Source organism: Plectropomus leopardus, chromosome 23 (assembly GCF_008729295.1).
Source record: "Plectropomus leopardus isolate mb chromosome 23, YSFRI_Pleo_2.0, whole genome shotgun sequence".
Classification (NCBI taxonomy): Eukaryota; Metazoa; Chordata; class Actinopteri; order Perciformes; family Serranidae; genus Plectropomus; species Plectropomus leopardus.
In genome coordinates this window covers 10,288,408-10,311,640 of record NC_056485.1, presented here as the reverse complement: position 1 = coordinate 10,311,640, position 23,233 = coordinate 10,288,408, and the positions used below count along the sequence as shown (strand labels likewise).

Here is a 23,233-nt window from a genome sequence, read left to right as displayed (position 1 = left end):
CTTGCACTTAAGTATGTGCAGAATTGTCAGCTCTTTGTGACCTCTCCCCTCAATGAGGGTCCCTAATCCCCTCCTGTATTACGAACACGGCCAGATTTAGTTTTACAGCGAAGACATTTAATTATCTCTTCCACTGCTTGCTATGCCAGATCTGTGCTTGTTGCCACTCTCTGCAGACAAAAATATTTACAAATGAAGCAGTCTTTCAAGGCTAAAAAGTCTAACCACCGTACAATTTGGCTAATGTCTCTCTGGTATGTTTTTCTCTCTTGAGCTGCAGTAATTTCACAAGCACATATTGTGTATTTAAACCAAGTTTTGTAATGTTGGGGGAAAAAATAGAAAAAAAAACACTTGAATAAATTATGTGCAGCACGTTTTTCCACATCTTGGGTTAGGAATCTCTCTCTCTCTTTGCATTCTGGCCATATTCAGTCGTTCCATATTTCCCTCTTACCTGGTCCCCGTCCTCCATTGGTCTGATTACTGGTCCTGCTGAAGGTGGAAGAGGTCTTCTGTTTCAAAGAACCTTGGCCCAGCAGAGCATTCAGATTCTCCCTGGTGAGGTCCAGCTTCTTGTGGGCTACAACTGGAGACTCAATGCCTGTGGAGGAAGACATAAAGAAAACAAAAAATGTAAACATTAATCTAAGGCCATATGTGCATGACTGTCTTTTTCCAACAAAAACACAACACATTTTTTAACTTAAATTTAACAATAAAACATAAATTTGATATCAACAAATACATCAACTGCACCTGAAACTAAGAAACAGAATTTAAATTACAAAATCCACATAATGTTCTCCTCGGTTTTTGCAGGATCATCCAGTTTGGTCCAGCGCCCTGTCAGCTCTGATGGGCGGTGAGCGGCTGCCACAGCTTGCACCTGGGGCACGGCCAGCATGGAGAGTTGGAGGAGGATCTTTAAAGGGGATAAAAACCTCCCCAACCAAACAAATCCAGGGATATATAATCCAAACAGCAGAGATGTTCAGCTGTTGTCATCAACAAATTTTCATTACTACCCTGCAAATGCAACTAATATGATGTGGGATTTTACACGTCCGGTTAAGAGTTTTTGCTGATGTTTCTCTGAATTTGATTTCCATTTACAGCGACCTGCAAACAAAAGGGACTTTTTTTTTATTTTGCGGTTAATTAAATGTGTGCTGAGGGAGTAAAAGCACTACTTCAGTATACCAACAGCATTGCAAGAATTTTACTTTGCATAAAAACATCATGTCTTTTCAAATTTCCACCTACTCGTAAGATTGCATTTGTTCATCAAACACTTAACTCCAGCTGGGTGTACGGAGGGAAATGGGCTTTCCTTTTATTACCTCCACATCCTGCATTATTCTGAGAACTATAAATACTGAATAAGCCATAGCTGCACGCCTCTACCTCAAATTAATGGGCACTATAATTAAACAGGGGACTTGGGATGGTATTATGAATAGTGAAAACACACTCAACAGGACTAACAACCAAGATAAATGCATCGCAAAGGAATTAGATGTTGTCATTTCCGTAAAAGGACACTATATCTTAGCAATATAAAATACCTATGTTTCCACAGAGCCTCCACAGTGACATAATTTATGTTGAGGACTTTTAAAAACCATCATGATGACCTGTGACCCATTCTTTGAGGCCACTTTTTACAGTAAAAGTTAGTACAGTCAAAATCGCTGATGAAGAAAATACAGAACCAGACTTATTTTTAAACAGCCCCCCTTGGACAGGCCATACCTTGCACTTCTCCATTGACAGGGGTCTTGTAATGAGACTGGCTGCTTTTTTGTCTTGAGGCATCGTCTGCGGTGATTGCACTCCCGTCAGGGTTGGAGTAAAAGAGGAGGAGAGGTTGGAAGTGACCTTTGATACATTTGCTGACCACATCTTTCCATCTAGAGCCGATCTATAGCAAAGAACAAGAGGAAAGGTGGTCAATGCACATGTGCTTGCAGTCTTTGCAGGATTTCTGCATATTTACATGATAATACACAGTGAAACAAACAAAATAAGACTTTCTTTTGTGTGAAAATATGTCAATCAATCAATTTAAATGTATTAAAGAGGATTTAAAATGTCAGATTCCCCTAATGGGAAACAAAGCAACCATGAAATAATTCAATTTGGAAAAGCAGACAGATTGTGCACATAACCGGATAATTTGCTTTCTTGCGACCTCATCTGTTTTCATTTGACAAAGGGGTATCAGAAAAGTTTTGTTGTGTAACTGATCTGACAGAAGGCATTTTAACTTATTACAAACAGAGCACCACTTTAGTGGCATCACCAAAATGCCACAACCCAAGTCAATCTTAGCCTGACAGAAAATCCTCTGACAGCTTTTTAATAAAATTAGCTGTCAAACCTCAAAACAAAACCTCACCTTTATTGCGCATAGTCTAATTTGTGAGTGAATATATCACGCTCAGGCCAAATCGCACAATCACATTAGCTAAGCCGTGTAAGGTGCGTGTCTCGCCACAGAGGCACCACAAAGGCAGGCTGCAGGCTAACAGATGCTTGTGTGCTCCTTAATTAAGCAAATGACGGTGGAAGAGGGAGGGAGAGGAGAAAGTAGGAGGAGGAGAGATGAGGTAAAGAAGAATGAATGCAAAGCAAAACAAAGACAACACAAACAAAGGAATGTTGCAGAGGTAGATATAAAATACAAAAAAAAAAACGACAAAGAAATGGGCTGTGGTTGTGAATGCTCAGCAGTCTCTTACTCCTGTCATGTGCTGTACTTTGTCAAAATCAGACTAAAAATCAGCAACCACTCTAAGGGTACCATGAGGCTGTAATGATCTTTGCACCTTCTTGTCTAAATGCTGTATTGGTTGCATAAACTAAATGTGTAGCCACGACACAACGTCCAACATGGTTTCTACATCTTAAGGCAAGTTAGATTTAATACTTTTTTTAGAATTTGTTAATGCCTAGTAGGACTGAAATTAAAGGCAGCTTTTACAATAACAAAATTGTACAAAATAAATCGACATCAGTTACTCAGAGTTTGGGACAATTTTGTCCGAATATCTATTTTAACATAAAATATGACTTTTTCCATTCATCCAGGCATGGCGTAGACGCGGGTACAGCAGAACTTGGAAACACCTGGCATGTGTTAGAGGGTTTTCTTGGCAGTTTTGTGTATTTCCCATCAAGGCTGAAAAACTTTTTGCATAAAATATACTGAGCCTTGAATGCGCTGCCCTGTACCCATTTCAGCAATGCTGCAAAATCTTGGTTTTATGGCAAACAGTAGCAGAGTTTGTGCTTCGCCATGTTGGCCAGGGTGCAGTCACAGCTAGCTAGCAGACAGCAGGTCCTCTGCTCTGAGCATCCCAGCCAGGAAAACACAATATAAGTGTTGTCGATTAATCTGTTCTGATTTGCTTAACTTTTTCTTTCAAAAAAGTTCCCAATTATTTCAAGATTTTACAGTGCAACATCATAAAGAAACCATTTACTAGACTTGAATGGCTGATTTAAAAAAAATTAAACAAGGCCACTGCCAGAATGGAGAGTCCTGAATGGACATAGTATAGACTCTAGTACTGTAACTCACCATCTTGCTACTATGAGCAAGTAACTGTATTTCATCTGCATTTTATCATTCTCATTAAACAAATAATGCTTTATGTACTGGAAAAGCAGCGATCAGGCTACAGCAGTCATTTAGCGGCTGGGACTTGGGGAGTCACAGAAATACTGGCAAGTTTCGACCTAGGTATGGACTTGGCAGGCACTAAGCACTGTAGCTCCTCCATCTCAGTCGGAGGGGGGCTGCACACACAGCACAAGCTGCTGATGGATTGACGCAGAGCCAGCCAGCCGCTGCACCACAGTCCCCGAGAAAATTGTGAGGATGTGAAACAAAAGGCATGCTCAACCATGTGCACGCCATGAAAATAAAGCCAATATTTATCAAAAAGAGGAGGGGAATGGATGAAAGGATTTACAGCCTTTATACTATATACACACACAGCCATTATCAACAGAACAGAGACACAAATAAAACCTTTTTCTCACATACAGATTGCAAGGTGTAGGTGTGTATGCTCACCTGCACCTTGCAACTCAGCTTTCTCAGGGACCCTTCAACTTTAACCAATGAAGGGATCTGTAAAATAATCTTTACTTGTTAAGCTCCACTTCACTACTGCAGTACTTTGTGATGACAGAGTTGGGGAACTGCAGTAAAGATAGGGGGGGGGGGGGTTAGCTGACTCTTCAGTGCCATAAAGGCTCATCAACCCAGAGGCTCATGAAGGGCAATCGATGTGGCCTTTATTGGGCGATAAAAAGACTTGGTGATGGCAGATAGAAAGCTGAAAACTGCTACTGTTTGCTGCTGAATATAAAAGACTACATTTTATCAACTCAGAACAGCACATTTTCATGCATGGAGATTTCCACATTTTTAAACTGTGGCCCATCTGTACGCTAATGGCCCGTGAAAACTAAACTATGAATAAATTCTGAGAAAAACAAGTATATATTAGAAACTTTTTCACAAAAGTTAGCCTTTTTTGCAAGATGCAAGAGAAGAAATCAGATAAAGCTTGTTGGATAACATTTGTGTGTTGTAATGAGCTTTACTTGTTTATAATCATCGTGCTGCTGTGTATACATATTCTTTTTACAATTAACAAATTATTTTTCAAGTCTGTGAAATGTCAGAAAATGTTAAAATTCAACATCACATATTCCCAAAGCACAAAATGATGCCTTCAGATTGTATTGTCTGACACACAGTCTGTCCGTTTGTTTTTTTTTTAAAAAACCAAAACATTTGTATAGATAAAAAACAAAGAAAAGCAACAGAGCTCTATATTTAAAGAAACTTTAACCACTGAATGTTTGGTATGTTCCCTTGATATCTGACACAGTTAATCACGAAAAAAGCACTAGGGCGCACTGTCTCACTTCTTTCACTGTAGCATCATCAAAGAAGACCCATTTGGAGGACTTGGTGTGGAAGGTGAAGGCACAGTAATGGTAGCTGGAGTAGCAGATCATCCCCACGAGCAGCAGCTCTCCCTTTTTGGCATGCTCATCTGTCACCCTGTAGAAGAGCTGGGTCCACACACACACACACACACACACACACGCACACACACACACACACACACACACACACACACAAATATATATAAATATATACACCAATTACTCATCGGCATCAACACTCAGTAAGTGGGCAGGCAAGTGAGTGATGTTGATAGCTAGTGGAATCAGTTACTCCATCTGTTTATAGATTAAAGTCTGAGGGAATGAACCGACATTGATTTGACAATCAGTACGAATGAGGGCTGGTTTAAATCAGCACCTTCATGGCACTTGATATCTAGATGAATTCTGACAGTATTTTTATTAATGGCTGAAATACTGATAGACAGTGGTATTTTTCAGTTGTATTTCTTTCATAAAAGATGTAAATAAAGTAAAAAGCTTACAGAATTAAGAAGACATATGGAGGAAGTGTTGGTGCAACAGTCACTTGTTTCTTCCTCCAACGTTTCATGCACTGCCAGTTCTGTCTCCTCTCACTCTCTCAAACAATAGATTTCAAAGCAAACGATGGGGGTGGAGGGCTCCCTTGAACACTCAATAAGTCACATGAAACACTCCTTAATGAATTAAGTCCTTTGTGGCAAACTAGTGGGAGGGGGTCTGACAGAGTCTTCTGTTGGTATGCCTCTGAAACGGGCAAGATGGAGTTGTCTAACGGTTTGCAACTTAAGTGTAGAAGTTACGTAATGTGAGGAGTGTATGAGTATTGTGCGAATCTGAACTACACCGATTGATTTATTTGCTTATGAAGCTCATCCAACACAGTGTACTCATGTGCCCAGGCGACTGAGGAATACTTAATAAGTTGTGTGCCAAATTTCTACATACACATTCCATGTGAACACTGCAGACAACCACATTCATGTGTGTGAAGATTTTACGGACAGAAAAAGTTCCAGTTCCAGTTGCCTACGTTTGCGCATACTTATGATCAAGAATGTGTGAAAATAAACTCTGCAACAAAAGCAGTCTTGAACACGTTTTTCCCCCCTCGCCTCAGTGACGTCTATTCAGCCCACATGTTCCCTGAGACAGGCATGCACACACACGCTCAGGAAAACACAGAAACAAGGGGAGGGGCTTTCTGACAAGCTGACCAAGGCCAGCAGGGGCTTTTTGATCAGTGGTGCTGGCCAACTGGGCATTGGGCGTTGACTGCTTATGCAACGGCCCAACTTACAGAGAAATAAATCCCCACTTTATTTCCTACATATGTTCGATTGCACCTCAATAAACTGACTCCAAAACAGAAAAAAAAGAAAAAAAATTAACAGCTGTGTGAATGAGCAGATTCCCAAAATATACTGACAAACTGAACCATGTCTGGAGAGTTATTTTATATTCTGTTGGATAATTAATTGAAAATGTCAATGAAATTCTGTATGACAATTTTCATGCTGTAATTCCACAAACTACTAAAGAATAAAATGTGCCTTAACTGTTGGTTAAAAATACACTTACCTCAGAAAGACTGAGATGAGGCCCCAGTGAGCGAATAACATCCTCTGTGAGGTCTGACTTTTCAGAGTCCCAGACAAAGCCTATGGTAACAATCTCTGGAGAGTTCATGAGGACCCGTCTGATCCCAATCCTCTGGCCACAGTTGCTCTGAAGAAGCAGGACCAAGACATGGACAAAGACTACAGTTTTACCCAAAAGCAATTTCACTTGATTACAAAGTAAAATGTCAACATCAAAGGCAAAATATTTGAGAGTCACTACACTCCCAAAGAAACTTTATTCAACAAATAATGGAGACAACTAACATCTATATTGCTGATGAAAGGCCTCTGGTGCATTTGTTACACATTGGTCTTTCAAGGAACAATGTGCTTAATAAAACACTCTGCATAGTCCACTTACTGGACAGTTGCGAAGGTCTCCTATCTTACTCGCTGCTTGTAACACCTCCCCAAAAGACTCGTCTCTGCGCTGATGCTGATGCGTCTGTTGACTGAGAAAGATGAGACGCATTGTCAGCAGAAGCATGGGAAAGAGCCAGTGAGTGAGAGGAAGGGCGACAGAGACAAATAAAGATTACGGTTTGTGGAGAAAGTTGTGTGTGAAATGTCAGCTAAAAAGTTAAGTTATGGCCTTGTGACAAATGAGGGGAGACATGAAAAGCGAAAACAGAGCAGAGCCAGACAGAGGACAACAGGGGGAAGTAAAGAAAGTTTCATATTGCCTGTGCCTTACCAGAGTGCAGTGATGGAGACATAATGCACCAGCTCTGTAAACGGCAGTGGGTCGGAGGATGCCCCACAGCTATGGCACACAGACTGCAGAGTGGAGAGAGTTGGAGACCAAGGGGATGATAAGTACAAAGAAAAGATACACAGGTGTGATTTCAGCATGCATATCCACTGTCAAGGACTAATTATCAAGTCAGCATGTCATCTTCCAAAAGAGTGACAACAGAAATACTCACAGTAAGAATAAACAAAACAACAAAAACACCTCCTTAATTTGTATAAACTGCGGCAAGACATCATGACTTGTCTTGCTGATCTAAATTATCAAGCTTTCAATTTAATACATGAAGTGATCAATCTACCTTAGATGAAGGCAATCCTCAATCCTGATAATATTTCTCGGATTGGGTGCCCTGAAGTCGGGGTGGAACCAAATCCACTGACTGTGCCCCGAAGGGATTTAGTCCAAAGGCGTATTATCTGTTTGATTCCGAGATAGTACTGGTTTGGGATGGGGCAGAGTCATCGATGGGCTTTGGAAGCCACAGGGGAGGGTGTTGTTGTGTGTTGTGCCGGAATTTATGTGTACACCATCTGTGATTTATCTGCTGCTGCTGCACTGTGGAATCTGACCAGAAACACCCTCTGTATTCCACTGGGGCAACCCAGTATCAAAACATGACGGATTGGATTTCTACCGTCTCAGACAGTGATTCATGCACCTGTCTGTGTGTGTGTGTGCCGCTTAATCCTAACACTAGCTAGTGTGTTTCGCTTGTCCACACATTATTGTAAAAAGGCTGTGCAGACAAACAAACTAAAACGTCAACAGCAAAAAATATAAATAAACAGAATTAACATCTCCTCTTCAGACAGCCTTAATTAACTTATTTTAACACTCACTTGTTTTTTAATCACCATAACATTTCTGATGTTTTCTAACCTCTTACTGACCTGTTCATAAAGTGACATAGCAAACTTCTGATGCGTGATGCAAGACTTTGAAGTGCAGGCATCTGTCTCCTCAGGCACAATGTGCAGGTGGATCCTGTCCAGTATGTTCTCCTGTGACACAACAACACATCCATCAGAAAAAGGGACAAAATATTTCCAACACTGCTATTGTAAAGCCACCTCTTTACAAGCACCAAGGGCTGTTTTTTAACTACAATACAGGTATTTCCCAGAGCAAAACTGCAGTGCAGTGGGACACACCGTTACATATCATGAGTTCAATTTTAGGAGTCATGTCGTAAACCTGACAGCAGAAGGAACACATTTAAAGAGCGAGCTATGCTCCAGTATAGTTTCCACCTGTTTCTATGGAGTGCCTGTGAGTTTATAAAATATTAAGACTGCAAAGGTAGGCCTTCAAAGGTTACAAGCACAACTTCACAGCCTCTTAATCTGACACTGACTAAGTCCTCAAATAAATTCTGCACCGGCGTGCTGCTGCCAATACGTTACATGGTGAATTCTCAAGGGCAAAGATCTGTGGGATTAAGAATTAAGATTGTCTATAAAAGATAGCAACTTTGCCGCGTGAGGTTCAGTCTCCGATGAAAAAAAAGTTGCTGTTGAGTTTTTGTATGACGTGATTTTCTTTCTCTGCATCTGACTTATTTCTGACTCATTTTGATATGAGTAAACCCTTTTTTAAGACGCAAAGTAACTTAATGTCCACACTTTAAAAACCCAGTGTTCACCCATAGAACAGTCCTCTTCACTTTTGTTTCAGAGCCACTAGGTTCTCTCACTTGTTTATCCATTGCTGCATAATTGGACTTCCTAAGCGGAAAAACAATGATTGAAGGATAAAATCAGGATACATCTGTGCTGTTTGGGTAAACAGTTATCAAGGAGAAGTGATCAAAAGCTTAAGAAGAAACTAATTAAGCCTGATGGAAAAGAGAAAACAAAAATGAAGAATAAAAAATGCAGCAGAATTTGTTTTATATTAGATGGTTGAAGTCGAAATAAACCTGAAACAAAATTACTTGAAAACTACACTCCCGTTATGGAACAAGTTCTGGCTTAACAATACATTTCTGTGCCAAAAAGAGCAAAGAAAAACTGAAAATGATGTGTAAAAAAAGGCTCAAGGACACATAAAGTCGACTTCAAAAAAAGCCACAGAAATGATGCGACATAATATGGTAGTACAAAACAGAGAGGTCCAAACACAACTCTGGCGCTTATATAACCTGTCATGATGATATTTAGCGGCTATGTGGCAGGGGTTGATGGGAGGGGAAGGGAGGGACAGAAGCTCTTTCAGTGACCTCGCCAAACAGTTTGTTGCAGTGCATTACCCGAACTGTGTGTCAGGGTAACACACAAGCATACACACATCCCTCTCCGTACGCGAGTCTCCCTCGCTCAGGACAGCCGCGTTGCCACAGGAACTTACAAAGCACTCTGCGGCATCATCCATGAAGCCCAGCTGGAAGCGCTGCTCGTCCTTAAAGGTCTCTGCCAAGGCGTGACGCAGGTTGTCAGAGGGCAGGGCGCGCTCTCGACTGTGCTGGAACTGGGAGAAAATGCCCTGAAGAGGAGAGCAAGAACTTGTTAGCACATGGACTGTGGGACATTTTGTTTATTAAAAGCAACTCTGTCACCCTCACTGCTCGATACATAGTCTGGATATGTGACCCACAGAGTTGGCACATTCATAATGACATACAGGAACTTCAACTGATTGTATTTTACCTTTAATGCACAAAAGATGCAGGATTCCCCCAGACAGAAGTGTCCAGGTAGCTGCCTCAAACTGCGTCTGAAGATGTCCAGCTGCCATAGTACCTATACAAGGGAGAGGGGAGGTTACCTTTTTTTTACACTCATCATGACAACAGGTAGGAACTATCATATGTACAAAATCTTGACAACCTTGGGCCCTTTGTTACATATGACAATTTTACATTAGGGACAGGGTCTCAAGGTCATGAGGATGAGGAGTGGGAGAGAGGAACATCTCCCTCATAGAAACAAAGCCGCAGGTAGTGATCATCTTCAACCAGCTCATCGGTTGCCTCACCCTCTGAGTCACAGTCTCTGAGAGTGACCTCACTTAAGGGCTGACTGCAATAATGCACTAACTCACCAGCTAGTCAAAAGCAACCACCAAGTAGGTTTAGAAGTTGCTGGGAAGCTCTGACAAATTTAGGCAGTGACTAAGCTTTGATATTTCCAAACAAGTGATGGTCTTTTGTAAGAGGGTGGAACATGGTGGAGGAAGACTGCAACTAGTGGATAAATAAACGAGCACGCACCAAAATTAAAGTATTTTTTAAGTAAAAAGCATATTAAAATAATCTGTTATCCAATATAAATATTATGCTTGAATTTATGAATTTATGAAAAGAACAGATCAAATTAGAACCAGGACCATATAGGGTTGCTGCAAATTTTTTGGATATCACATTCAATGCCTTTCAAGACTTTAACAGATAGATTTTAATATTATTTCCACAGCAAAACACATACATGTTAGGAGGGTTTTTAAGCAATTCTTATTCACTTTACTTAGCAAATAATGTATGGTATCTTTTTGAAATTAATAAAGAAAGAATCAAACACTGGCTTTATGTTTCAAATCAACTTGACAGTATTAATTGCGATATTTATATGGATAGTTTTGTATCACCACAAAATAATCATAATAACATTTCATAAAGTAATAACATTGTTGGCAAACACAATTAACTCTGTCTCACTGTTATGTTTTAGATGTGATAAAACTGTTAAAAAATATATATATTCAAATTTTAATTACACTTTGGATAGAATTTTTAATTTTGATAACACTGTGTAATACTATGAGGCTCTTTGAGTTGTTCTCGCACTCACAGTATAGTTAATTATGCATATTTACACTTAAAAATTCCTTTAAATAATATGAAAAAAAATGTTGGAATAGCTTTATTTTTATGGGTAACGTGTTCATAAATATGGTAATTAAGACTTCTACTTTCTTTTAGATAATGTGGAAAACTTAGTTGGAGCAAATTAACGTGTGGGTTATTAACTAAAAGAACTTAAGTATGCAAATACAATATTTACACATTTTTAAGTTGATTCCTCATAAAAAATAAGTTTTTCACACTATTTAAAAGAAATCTGAAAGTATTATGTACTGTTACCATAATAAAGAACACACGTTTTTAAGTTGATCACTAGTAAAAGTTAAAATAAATTTTTCCACATTATTTAAAAAAAAATGTAATTGTTATGACACATACACGTCACAGTATATGTGACCTTTCATACACTTTAACAGTCAGAAACTCTAGCGAGGTCAAATTAAAAAGTCGCTTTTCAGTATCCAGATTTTAGCAAATATCAGAAACAACAGAGGGCTCTGTGTCTTGTCAGAAACACCCTGGTCAACAGTCTTAAATCTTAGCATCATTTTTAATGTTTTGTGTACTTTTTTTGATCCTTTTAACTTCCCAAGAGTAAGTGGCCCGTGGATAACAGATTGAAACAATACAAGAAAAAAAAAAGCTTGGCTGAGTCACAACCGAAGACCAAACCACATTTAAATAAGCGGATTCTTTTGAGAAATATTTCTCATGCAACTTGACATCAAATTTTATGATCTTAAATCTCTGCACTCTATTTCAAGACTTTTTAAGGATGAGCAAGAACCCTTTTTACATTATGGTTCATAACGAAAAAGGCCAACACATTCTTATTTGTCGACATTAATCGATAAAAAGCTAATTCTAGCACCATCACAGGAGGATCGAGAAGCTTCCTTGATTCCTGTTCACACGTGACACACTTTTAAATACTGCATACTCTATCAAAAGGCACACACTTGATAGATTAATAATTGAAAGAAATGTTTAAATAAATGCAGCCAAAACAACCAAAAAAAAAAGGACATACCTGCACAGCACTGTTGAGGAAGCAGCTGTTCTGGCCCGGCTCGTTCAGCAGTCCTTTGGTGGGGGCCAGAGACAGCATGCTCCCCGGCTGGTACGATTTCCCCAGATTGCCCCCCGGCTTCCTGAAGAACTTGACCCATGCCATTGGATAGTGGGGTCTGCCTTTAGACAGGTGGGTTAGTCAGACAGCGACAGGGCAGAGTGGTGCTGGGATCCTCGGCCTCTGACGGAGTGACTCCCCAACAGTCTCGGGCTAAGTTATTCCACAAGCTGCAGCAGCTGCCTTGCTACACATGGGCTTCTAGTACATTTCTGCAGGTCATGTAGAAAATCTTTTTGCTTTGTCAACTTTTTCAAAAGTCGAAAAAAAAAAGACAGAAAAAAAAATAAAGTCAACACACAAAATTACAATCCAAGTCTTTGTTTTGGTAAGCCTTTGATGATCTGCGGTCTAATACTTGTGATTAGATGTATTTTGACTACGGAGCAAAAAGCCTTAGTCATCCTGTAGTCTTGATGGCTTCAAAACAGCTTTATGAGTGACCCCTTTAAGAGAAACTCTGCCACATTGTTGTGATGCTGTTGAAGATCTTTAGCTGCAGTCTATTGTCCCTCTCAGAGGTCCATCCATATTGAGGTTTATCGAGACTGGACAGCAAACAGGGCCGGGCTGCGTCAGAGAAACAGAGAAAATGAGATTAAATGAGATTTTAGATGAAATTAGAGCTTATTATCAGATACCGTGTCTTCTAGCATGTGATCGCTATTGTTTTCTTATATGTTTAATTCTGAAATGTTTGCTCCATTCACAGGACAACATTTTGTCACCATTTAACAGACTGATTCTGCAGTAACAGAGTTTGTCCAATTATCAAGCAGGGCTTCCCTCATATTCATTTTTTATGGCAGCCTGCCATGATTAAAACAAGGGCGCGTACATCCGATCAAACAATCAACCGAAGGAAAGAATCAAGCAAAAGATCAGCACACTGTATTAAAAGTTCCCAGTAATTTTTAATTATGCAACGTTTCTATTGAACAGAGATCTTCTTCTGGCATTTCAAATCATGACCCGCCATAAAACAGATATTCTATTATTGTAGCTAGACTGGTCATTAGATTTGCCTCATTCACCAGCCAAAAAACACAATGGTCATCTATTGTGTGGCAGCTACAATTTGAACATTCACTAGCCATTTGGCCAGTGAACAACATTTTGCACCCTGCATCTAAGACTACAGCCTTCATATCGCTGCTCATTCTAGGTTAGATGTTAAACTGGATGTTTTAGACATGTCAACAAAGCTTACATATTAACTTTTACAAACAGCCTTTGCACTGGAGGCGTGTCAAACTGAAGTTACCCAAGATGAAGTTGCATATTAACACTCAGACAGATTTATTTACATTTCCTAAACAACAAATGACAACAGTCGAGAGACATTTAAAAAGGACAAAGATAATGTTGACCTTGAACAGCCTTTGTATTAGCATGTTTACTATAAATAAGCTCGTACTCATTTTGAAAGTGTACAGGAATTATATAAAAAATGAAAAAAGGAGGCAACCTCCAACATTAACGACAATAAAAGTCGACTGTCACTACTGGCACGTCTTCTCTATCTCTCAATATTGATAACTGCTGACTACAGTCTTTCCAACCTCTCAAAATTCATTTGACTAGAGAGTAACAACACATGATAATCTATGAATCTGCTACTTTTCATCCAGCTCAAGTGTATACTATATCAAAATATGTGTCATATATAACCCAAGATTAAATTTTCTAAAATTGCTTATTTTGCTGACCAACAATTAGAATATTAAAAGATTGTTATTTTACGAAGGTATGAAACAGAGTTCAAGACATTTTAACCAGAAAGTGTAAAGTGTTTTCCTAGCATTTTTATTGAAAACCTTCAAAAAAGTATTATAATCATCACTGATAAATCTTCCTCCGCAAAGATTTACTATACAGCTTTGTCCCTCGTAAAATAGCATTGCATGGGTTTACACCTCCATGCTTACATGTGCTTTAAGTTTGCAATTCTGGCTCAAGATGAGAACACACACTGAAGCTGTTGGTCAGCAATTTGTGGCAAGATTTAAAAATTTCCATCAACAAAACACTGCCACAAGTTTCTTCTGTGTCCCATTTTGTCAGCTTTCCGGGCATTGTCATTCTTTCATAAACTCAACGACAAAATGCCTGACCTATTTTTAACACGAGATGAGCAGTGGAGGACATTATAACAAACCACTGAAGATGCAGTTCAATTTATGAAACTTGCGACCTATGCAGCTTCAACAACATAGTGAGTAAGACCAACAAAACCTGCAGTGGATGTGCAGTGTGCACCTTTGAAAGCAGCGCCTAACACAAGACTACTTTAAGAGGTATGATGGATGAATATGTTTGTGCTGAGTTAGGTAGTGGAATTTGTGTCTAGGTTATTACAATAGTGTATGCCCCAAGAGGTAAATACTGTATATTAACAGCCTGTAATTTTTGATGTGTTTATTGTGATTTTTATAGGATACTCTTTCACGTCATGCTAAATCATGCAAAGCTTTTCCTGTGCCTTTATGGAAAACTGAAGTTGTGGAAAAGCAGATGTACACCAAAAAAGTACAAAAAGCAACAATGAGTAATAGTTCCTTGCATGATGCATGGTGATTCATGCTTTTAGTTCCCAACACCTAAAAAAATAAGCCCAAAGAATAAACCTCAAACATTTTGTTATTCAGAGTGAGGACAAAAACTACTGCCCTACTTTGCACAATGAAACTTCCCTCTTGTGACAGTCTCCAGGACCACAAAAAGTTTCAGCCAAAACCAGCTGGACAACATTTTCACCCCTGGCATTTCAGGAATCCTCAATGGATGAAGATGTTGCAACTATGTAACCTTAAAGTAGGTTAACGGTGCAACCTGGAGTTTAGTATTTATACGTAGAATTTACATACTCATGACTGAACTTAATAACATCTCGGCCTCTGTACTTAGTAACTGGATTCCATTCCAGAGCAATCAGCTCACAGTTGCTTAAGAACTGTTTTTTTCGGATTAGTTCATAGCTGGAGGTGTGAGAGGAAAACTCCACCAATACGCTCCACCTAAAGCATGCCCTGGCATGTTGGTTCTATCTGTATGTTGAAATATAAGCTGTATTCAGGCACATACATGAACATTAGAGTTGGAAAACACCAGAGGCCCCATAATATGATATTATCATGGTACATTAGGTTCAATACAAAACTCTTGTGATTTTAAACATTTAGTGATATTGCTGAATATTGTAATAACATACATTGAGATTATTTACCTTTTTAACTGTAAATTTAATCATCAAATGAAGTCATTATCTATGTTATCTAACAAGATTAAAATTTTAAAATAAAGTTTTTGTATTTTAACCATTTTGCATGCAGTAAAATGTATCTCGTGGACTGAAAGAGCAATTAATTGTATTGTACTGGTACACAAAATATAGTGATACTATGCTGTATCTATTTTTTAACTCTACCCTAAATAAAATGGCACAGAAAGGAGAAATTACTCACAAAGACTTTTTTTTTTTTTTTTAAAAATTGAACAATATTTGAGGTGAATAAGTCTTGTGTGCATAAAAAAATCTTTGATCTTTAACTGAGAAAAATGGAAGCAAAAACAAAAGTGTTGTAAACACATTTTTATTTAGTGTATTTTCATATCTGAGACAAACATTCAAAGTGACCATGCAGCATCTCTTCCAAATCAATTTGCCAGCAAACAATACCACACATACACATGTCCACATTATTCAATGTCCATTAAATGGCACAGAGAATGAAGTCAATGCATGTTTTGTATTGTAACACTGCTGACAACAGCGAGAGGAAATACGGCTCTGCCTTTCAGGTCCTACAGATTTTATTGCATTATGGTGGTCCGCTTGAAAGCTGCCAACCTCACTTATGTTGAGCTATCTTTTACTCTGAGCAGAATTGGCACTTGCTGACTACAATTCAATGACATCATTTTTCAAAGATTGTGCTCTGGTACCTCAGGGCAAAAAGTATCATTCAGCTGCTACGTTTCCTTTAAACAAGCCCTCACTTATTAACAAACATTACATTCACTGTCATTTCATTTTCTTCTGTGAAACGATGAGGCCCTTACTGTGGAGAACCAACATTTCTGCCACATCCGTCTCCCCACCCAACAAGAAATTAGAAAAACATTCCAGGCTTATCAGATTAAGCATGACACCTTTCATCTGACAACATCATGTGACTGGCACCATGTAGTGTTTGCACTGCAGGACAGGCGCACATTTTTAGACATGGACTGGCTGAGTTGCAAGCCAGAGAGGTTAAAGTGGCACATACTGCCCCTAACCTGTGAGCAGGCATGCACATAAAAGCGTGTAGAGTTGGAAAGATTGATGCACATTGTCTAAACAGGTGGCTATGCTGACATGAACATTAAAAATGTATTTCATATGCAGCCGTGTTATGAGCTTTTTTTAATAAAAGAACTATTCTCAAAATTGAGAACGGATCCCTCATAACTGACTTCAACCGAAAACAGCCATGTGATAGATTGGCCTCCTTGTTTATAAACCTAGGTGGAGAAAATGACTCAACTGGCAGGTCACAATATTGTCCAGAAGCCAGGTTTACGTCATTACCTAATGTAAGCCAAGACTGCTGTTGACACCCTTCCGGTTCACATCTTAATGTTGAATGTAACCATTCTCCTCAAGCTGATTTCCTATTTCGGGTTGATCCTCACATTTTTTTGATAGTTATTTCTTTGTTGAACACTGGTGGTTTATCTGACTTCAGTAAAGCGAAAACTGGTGATTCCTTGATGATAAATGACCCAGATGACAGATGTTTTTTTTTCCAATTCAGCTCTGGGCTCGACCGCATGAGAGAAGCCGGATTCAATCATATGCAACATTCACAGATAAAGAGCAGTGTATTTGATATGAGACAAGCTGAAATTATTGATCCCTGCAGGGAAATGAGGTCATGACTGCAGCAAAAACAGTAATATTCAGTGAGGTCAAGACACAAAATCCAAGCACACCACTTAAAATATAAAAAGCACCACTGGAATCAGCAGAGAGAAGGACAAGCCTCAAATATCAAAACTAATTTTCATTATATAGGGCCGTGAATTGTATCCTTAACTAAATTAACCAGACAACCACACCACTGTGGAGTACTTTGTACCAATATAATCTATTATTAAATCTATAAAACAATTACTGTATCGATACACAGAAACATCTTCAGTTCTATCACTGCAGCCCCAGAGAACGAGTGCAACAGGCTACACTAGCATGAAAACATGAATCAAACAAAAACTGTATATTCCAGTTATTGCTGATACTGCTGAAAACTGTCTTCCTGCAATTTGTTTGACAACTACAGAGGAAAGCTAATTTGTAATGCTAACATTTATAAAACATGAAATCATGGAAAGCAGTCTTTGTGCTTGTTTGTAACAATTTTCTGTGTGATGTTATCACTTTAATTTCAGCTGCTAATGATATATTTTGGTCCATGATGTCATCCAGTGAGAATGACTGCATTTCCCCCTAACAGATAGTTGGTGAGGAGGAAGTTATTTTATATATGGCATTTGTTTTTATATATGCTATTTAAAATGCAAGTCTCAAAAAATGTTGCTTGCTGGTTTGGTCTATGCTGGCATTTTTTAGTATGTACTCAACCTATCTTTATTATGACCTAAATGCTGGGGTTAATATTTAAAAAATCACTGGCTGCAACACATGAATTTCACTTGCAATAATTGCAATAATTAAATCAAGATGGGGTTAACTATTAAATAATTTTCTTATTAATTAAATAACTGATTAATCTGTTCAATCAAAATTAGCTTCCAGCTTCTTACACATTATTTTTTAACATTTTTTTTTACTACTTTGTGACAATAAACTGAATATCTCTGAAACACTGATTAACATGTTTCACTACTTTCTGACATTTTATAGACAAAATAACATACGGCCTAATTGAGAAAATAGTAACCATTATTATAAAAATAATAATCAACACAATAGACACCTGCTGAGTAGCATGAAAATATTATTATTATTAATGTAACTTAATAACTGAATGACCAAATTAATAATGAATGATTGTATAATGAAACTTAATAAAAAAATTAATGACCCTTAATGATAGGAGCTGTTAATGTCATTGCTTTATGTACCTGTGTGCCATTTCTAACTGGACTATTTTAAAAAGGTGTCAAGAGAAGTGTGCTGATGATAGATATATTTGCAACTATAGACTGGTAAAAACAAAACAGGCATATCTCTTCCTGCATCGTGGAAGTCTTGCCAAAAATATTGTACAGATCAGAGAAGAAGTCAAACAATAGAAGTAATTTCACTTTTTCTCTCAGCAGCAGCAGTACAGGAAGTCCAGTCTTCCTTATAAACAAAGGCTTGCTCAGACTTGTCAGGCAAAGTCAGGATTGACTTTCTTCTTGTCATAGGGAAAATGCTAAGGCTAGCACCTTGGAGCAATCAGCCAAAGAGCGTGTTGTGCATCAGCACCTTTGACAAGCCGAGAGAATCGGTTAGATGTGGGCACGTCTGGTGTGAAGGCACAGGGAGTTGGATGCTATAATTTATCTATTAGTTATCTGTTGATGGATAGCCTCATTATGAATGATTCAATTGATCTCCTTCACATGGTAATGCAAAGCGCCGCTGATGAATCAATCCATGGTAAACTGAGTCACACTAATTTAATGTCTATAAGATGTAAAAAATAGACACATGTGGAGGGACCAGCACAAAGAGAGACAAAGCATTTGATGCATGTAGAGAGGCCGTTGTTGGAACAATGACAACACTACGTAAAACAAGAATAAAAGACCATTTTCTCTACATCAGTTCTGTCAAACACCAACAACACATACAATTGCTCATCGGTCATACATTGCCTTTAAATTAATTTTGAATTCTCTTTTTCCCTGATAAAACACAATGTGCCCCACAGCATGGTACAACTTTCAGCTTCTACATAACTTCTGAGATACTATGAGATAAATTAAGGTACATTCTGCCTTTTTCTCAATGCAGATCAATACATCTTTACGTCAAACTGGTGCATTTTTCACCTGCATGACAACTGAGATCATTCCCTCTTGTTACTTCACAACTCTGCTTCCTATGGGAGTTGAATTTGCTGTTAAGGTAATCCCCAGTAAGGAGAGTCATTCATCAACAGTGAGTCAATGAAGTATACATCTTTTTTCCTCTATTTTTTGTGTTTCTTTGTGCACTCATATCTTGTACTTTACAAGAAATGTGTTAATACTTCAATTTTACCTTCAGATTTATAACTTTGGCACTATGTTGAGTTTGTGTCCTATGACAGTCATAAAATGGGGGAAAAATTGACGTTTTTCACACCAACAATTTAATTGTCCAAAGACACATGAACTTGAACTGCTGACTGACAGCATAATTACACAGTATTTAAAACCAGGCTGTTACTAGAGGAACAAATTCTTTGGGCAACCGTTGCTTTAACAGATGATTTGTAAGCCATCAGCCACGTCTGCAAATTACCTGGGATTTGTTGTGCAGAAATCAAGGGGAAAAAGCAAGAAGTAGGCTACTAATGAACACAATAAAAAATGCTGAGCTAGGTAACAGACTGCATTGTATTTGTGGTTATAAACTGCAGTTTCAAACTCCTATTGCCAGATGCACACATCTGAATTTCACTTAAGTGTTGTGTTAATCCCCACTGAATTTAAAATCATTTAGTGGTGCACAGAGACAATAAGAATGTGGCCATTTTCCATGTCTTGAGCTTGCCTTGGGTGAAATAAATAACCTCTCTATTTCAGATGCAGTCATGCAAACTTCTTAGAAGTCTGACTCATATGGTAAATGCAGGAAAAAAAGTCACATTTCTAGAGAATCTCATAGATGACAGTCTCCCACTCAGACTTCCACTTTAGCTGCAGTTGTTTATAAAGTGGTGAACTAAGTGTCTGACATCAGGACATAAACATTTTCCTCTACATTTCCTCTCCACTGTCGACACAATGTTCTAATTTTCTGTGATTTAATGCATCGGCTTTCCACAATCCTTCAGTTTGTTTATTTTATTAAGAGTTGGGATGAGGCAAACACACAAATGACTGAAAATACACAGTATCCACTGCATGTACGAAAAGAAGCAATAAAATGTGACCCTGCATGCTACAACCCAAAAAAACAAAACAAAACAATAAAACTTGACTGTAACATTCCCTATGGACTGCAGACATGGTTTGAGCCTTCAGGCAACAATGCACTGGCCGTTTCCTGTAAGGGCTTCCTGCTCAAAGGCTTGCCACTTTCCAGCACACGGTCACAGCGTTCAACCCTGTGAAACTGAACAGGTCACCCACGCCATGCTGAGTCACCCATTATTCCTTACGGAGGAAAAGGGAGAACAAAAGCACATATTCCAGGATCCAATGCTGCAAAGTATTTGATTGAAATATAACATCCTCCTTTCCACTTTTATAATTGCTTCCTTAATGTCCCTCTAGCTTGCCAATAAATATCAAGGGTGATGATGATGACCAAGAACAATCACTCATTTTAAAAGTCTCAAACCCCTGAGTGTGTATCACCTGGCACAATCTTTATCAGAAGCAGATCCACGCATAGTAAGTGAAGCAAACAATCCCTAATAAAAGTACTCCAAGTACTCTTGCTCAACATGCTTGCAAACAAAGAAGTGACTAAAGGCTGACTGTCAAAACTGGTTCTTCAGCATGCCTCCATATTTAGTTCACCATCTTGGTCCTAAAGGAAATGTTCCACAACCATCAACATAAAGCATGAGTGTGCATGATATCTACAGGGCTGGTGATCTCACTGCTTCATCACCACCACTGTGCTCACGGGACTGCTGCTCAGGGGTCTAATCACTAAAATGAATTAAAGTGGGAGAAACCACATCATAAGGGGAAAACACACTAGGCTATGAGGGTCTGCAAATGAGTCCTGGGTGAGCTCACGTGGACTTGTGTGTGGTTAAAATATAAAAGAGGGTGTGCAAAAACTACGCAATATGAAACCTCTCAGTCTACATCAACATAGGAGACTTGGCACTTCGCTTAGGCTGTGCTTGTTTATCCTGAGGTGACAAAACACCATAAAAGAGAGGAAAGCTGGCACTGTCACGTTATTAAATCACCTTAAAACCATATTTATATGCCAGCAAATACACATATGACTAAAAGTAGGTAATGCTGTGTTGAAAGAAAAACTACATACGACACGAGCAGCCACTTAATCCTTATTTTCGTGACGCTAGCTGCACATTTTAAATAGTTAATGATAAACCGACACATTGCTAGCTGTCAACAACAAAGCGACAGACTTTTAAGAGAAAATACCCAAAATAAGTAAACAAGTGAGACAAACTGAGCTGCAAAATCACAAAATAAGGCTTTTGGTGTTTTATACATAGACACACCATGTTTGTTTTTTTAATTTAACAAGAAGTGTGCTAACGAAAGCTACAAGACCGACTAAAAGCAGCTACTGCAAGGCCTACCTGGTTTCCTACTTACCTGAGCTCCAGGTAGAGCTACATTTCCGCCCCATGCACCGCTGCCAAAACATAAACTAGTAAAGTTTGAAGAATTTCAAACTCAAATAAAGAGCAACTCACCCGAAGGAGGAAAAATAACCCGAAGTGTGGCAATATCCTCCGGTTAGAGCAAGAGTTGAAGTATTTTGGTTGAGTTTCGGGGGGAGGGACTGAGACTCCGAAGGAGTCGCTGGTTAAAATGTACTTCAAGACACAAGAGCCGCACGCTGAAAACTAAAACACAAAGCAGAAAACAAAGTGTTGTCTTAACGCCGCCGAAACTTCAGTCTCTCTTGCTTTAGTGTGGTTTCTTTCTCTCGGAAAATCCACTTGACGATATATTCCGCTTTTGGGAGGCGTGCTGCGGGTCGCTGATGCGCAGCGGTAGTGAGCAATGGTCGCTCGGTCGACTTCGGCACCTGAAATACTGGATTAGAGATGTTTTCAGAGCTGAGATGTCAAACCCCGCCTCTTCAACAGTGTATTTACTGCAGTCTGCCATGCTACTGTACACCACTGCCACAGCTACAGAGCGCACACACACTCACACACAGACGCGGACACACTCCAACATTTGCAGAGCGCCAACTCTACTGGCAGGCTCGTTAATGTTGCTTTATGGTGCAGGGGGTTGCAGTTAGCCCACTACAATGCGTAATTTACAACTCCCAAACTGCAAAATTGCATCACATGCATACTTTGGAATTTGTTTAAAAGCTTTAAAAACTGAAAAACCATTCAAAATGCATGTAGATATTGTCAGTATATGTTGTTTTCTGCACCCAGGGATACAGAACAAGTAGAAGATTTGCATGCATACATTTGCAAAACAAGTATGCACTGCAGCAGTGTGGTGAGCAATGAATAAACATGCTTGTAGGGGTGTTAAACATTTACCTGCCTTGTTACACCCCAACAATGTGAAGACAGTCATGACACTGATGATTACCAACAACTGAGAGCAGAGGAGAGTGATGTAAGGCTCCTGTTACCCAAACACCATCTGCTTGATCCTGTTATATAAAGAAAGCATTGAGAGAGATGTGCAATTAAAGCTTTTTTCCCCTTTTTGAATCAAGGGACTACTGAGTGTAATAGCCCTATCATGTTTCATAGGCTCAGGGTCCCCAGCAAACTGACCATATTTTTTTATTTGGAGAGATTATATTAATTAAAATAAGTACTTTGGATTGACTCCACAAGAGGGAATATACTATAAAATGTATAATCACAAGGGAATAAACTATGTTTTTGATGTTCCATTATTTTTTTTCCAAAACATTTCTAGTTGCGGTAGTAACCTTTTAACTCTGGCTTATTCTTATTTATTAATGAGAAACATATCATACTCTTCACTGTAGGTGTCCAACACTCAAATTCAGAGGCCCATCTAGAGATATTTTTTGCAAATTTCTCACTGACTTT

The 23,233-nt window shown here is 38.8% G+C and overlaps 1 protein-coding gene across 1 annotated transcript in view; it reads right to left on the bottom strand.

Moving 5' to 3' along the window:
* LOC121962033 (inactive ubiquitin carboxyl-terminal hydrolase 53-like) overlaps window positions 1–22,242 on the bottom strand; it is a 34,125-nt gene extending 11,883 nt beyond the window's left edge. The window contains exons 1-11 of the mRNA XM_042512215.1: window positions 21,890–22,242; window positions 12,180–12,848; window positions 9,996–10,088; window positions 9,697–9,831; window positions 8,241–8,351; window positions 7,291–7,373; window positions 6,958–7,048; window positions 6,556–6,702; window positions 4,948–5,097; window positions 1,756–1,924; window positions 458–604 (exon numbers count right to left, since the gene is read on the bottom strand). Of these exons, the coding sequence (XP_042368149.1) occupies window positions 458–604; window positions 1,756–1,924; window positions 4,948–5,097; window positions 6,556–6,702; window positions 6,958–7,048; window positions 7,291–7,373; window positions 8,241–8,351; window positions 9,697–9,831; window positions 9,996–10,088; window positions 12,180–12,323 (1,270 nt within the window). The 5' untranslated portion in view covers window positions 12,324–12,848; window positions 21,890–22,242. The remainder of the gene's footprint in view (window positions 1–457; window positions 605–1,755; window positions 1,925–4,947; window positions 5,098–6,555; window positions 6,703–6,957; window positions 7,049–7,290; window positions 7,374–8,240; window positions 8,352–9,696; window positions 9,832–9,995; window positions 10,089–12,179; window positions 12,849–21,889) is intronic.
* Window positions 22,243–23,233: the final 991 nt, after the last annotated feature.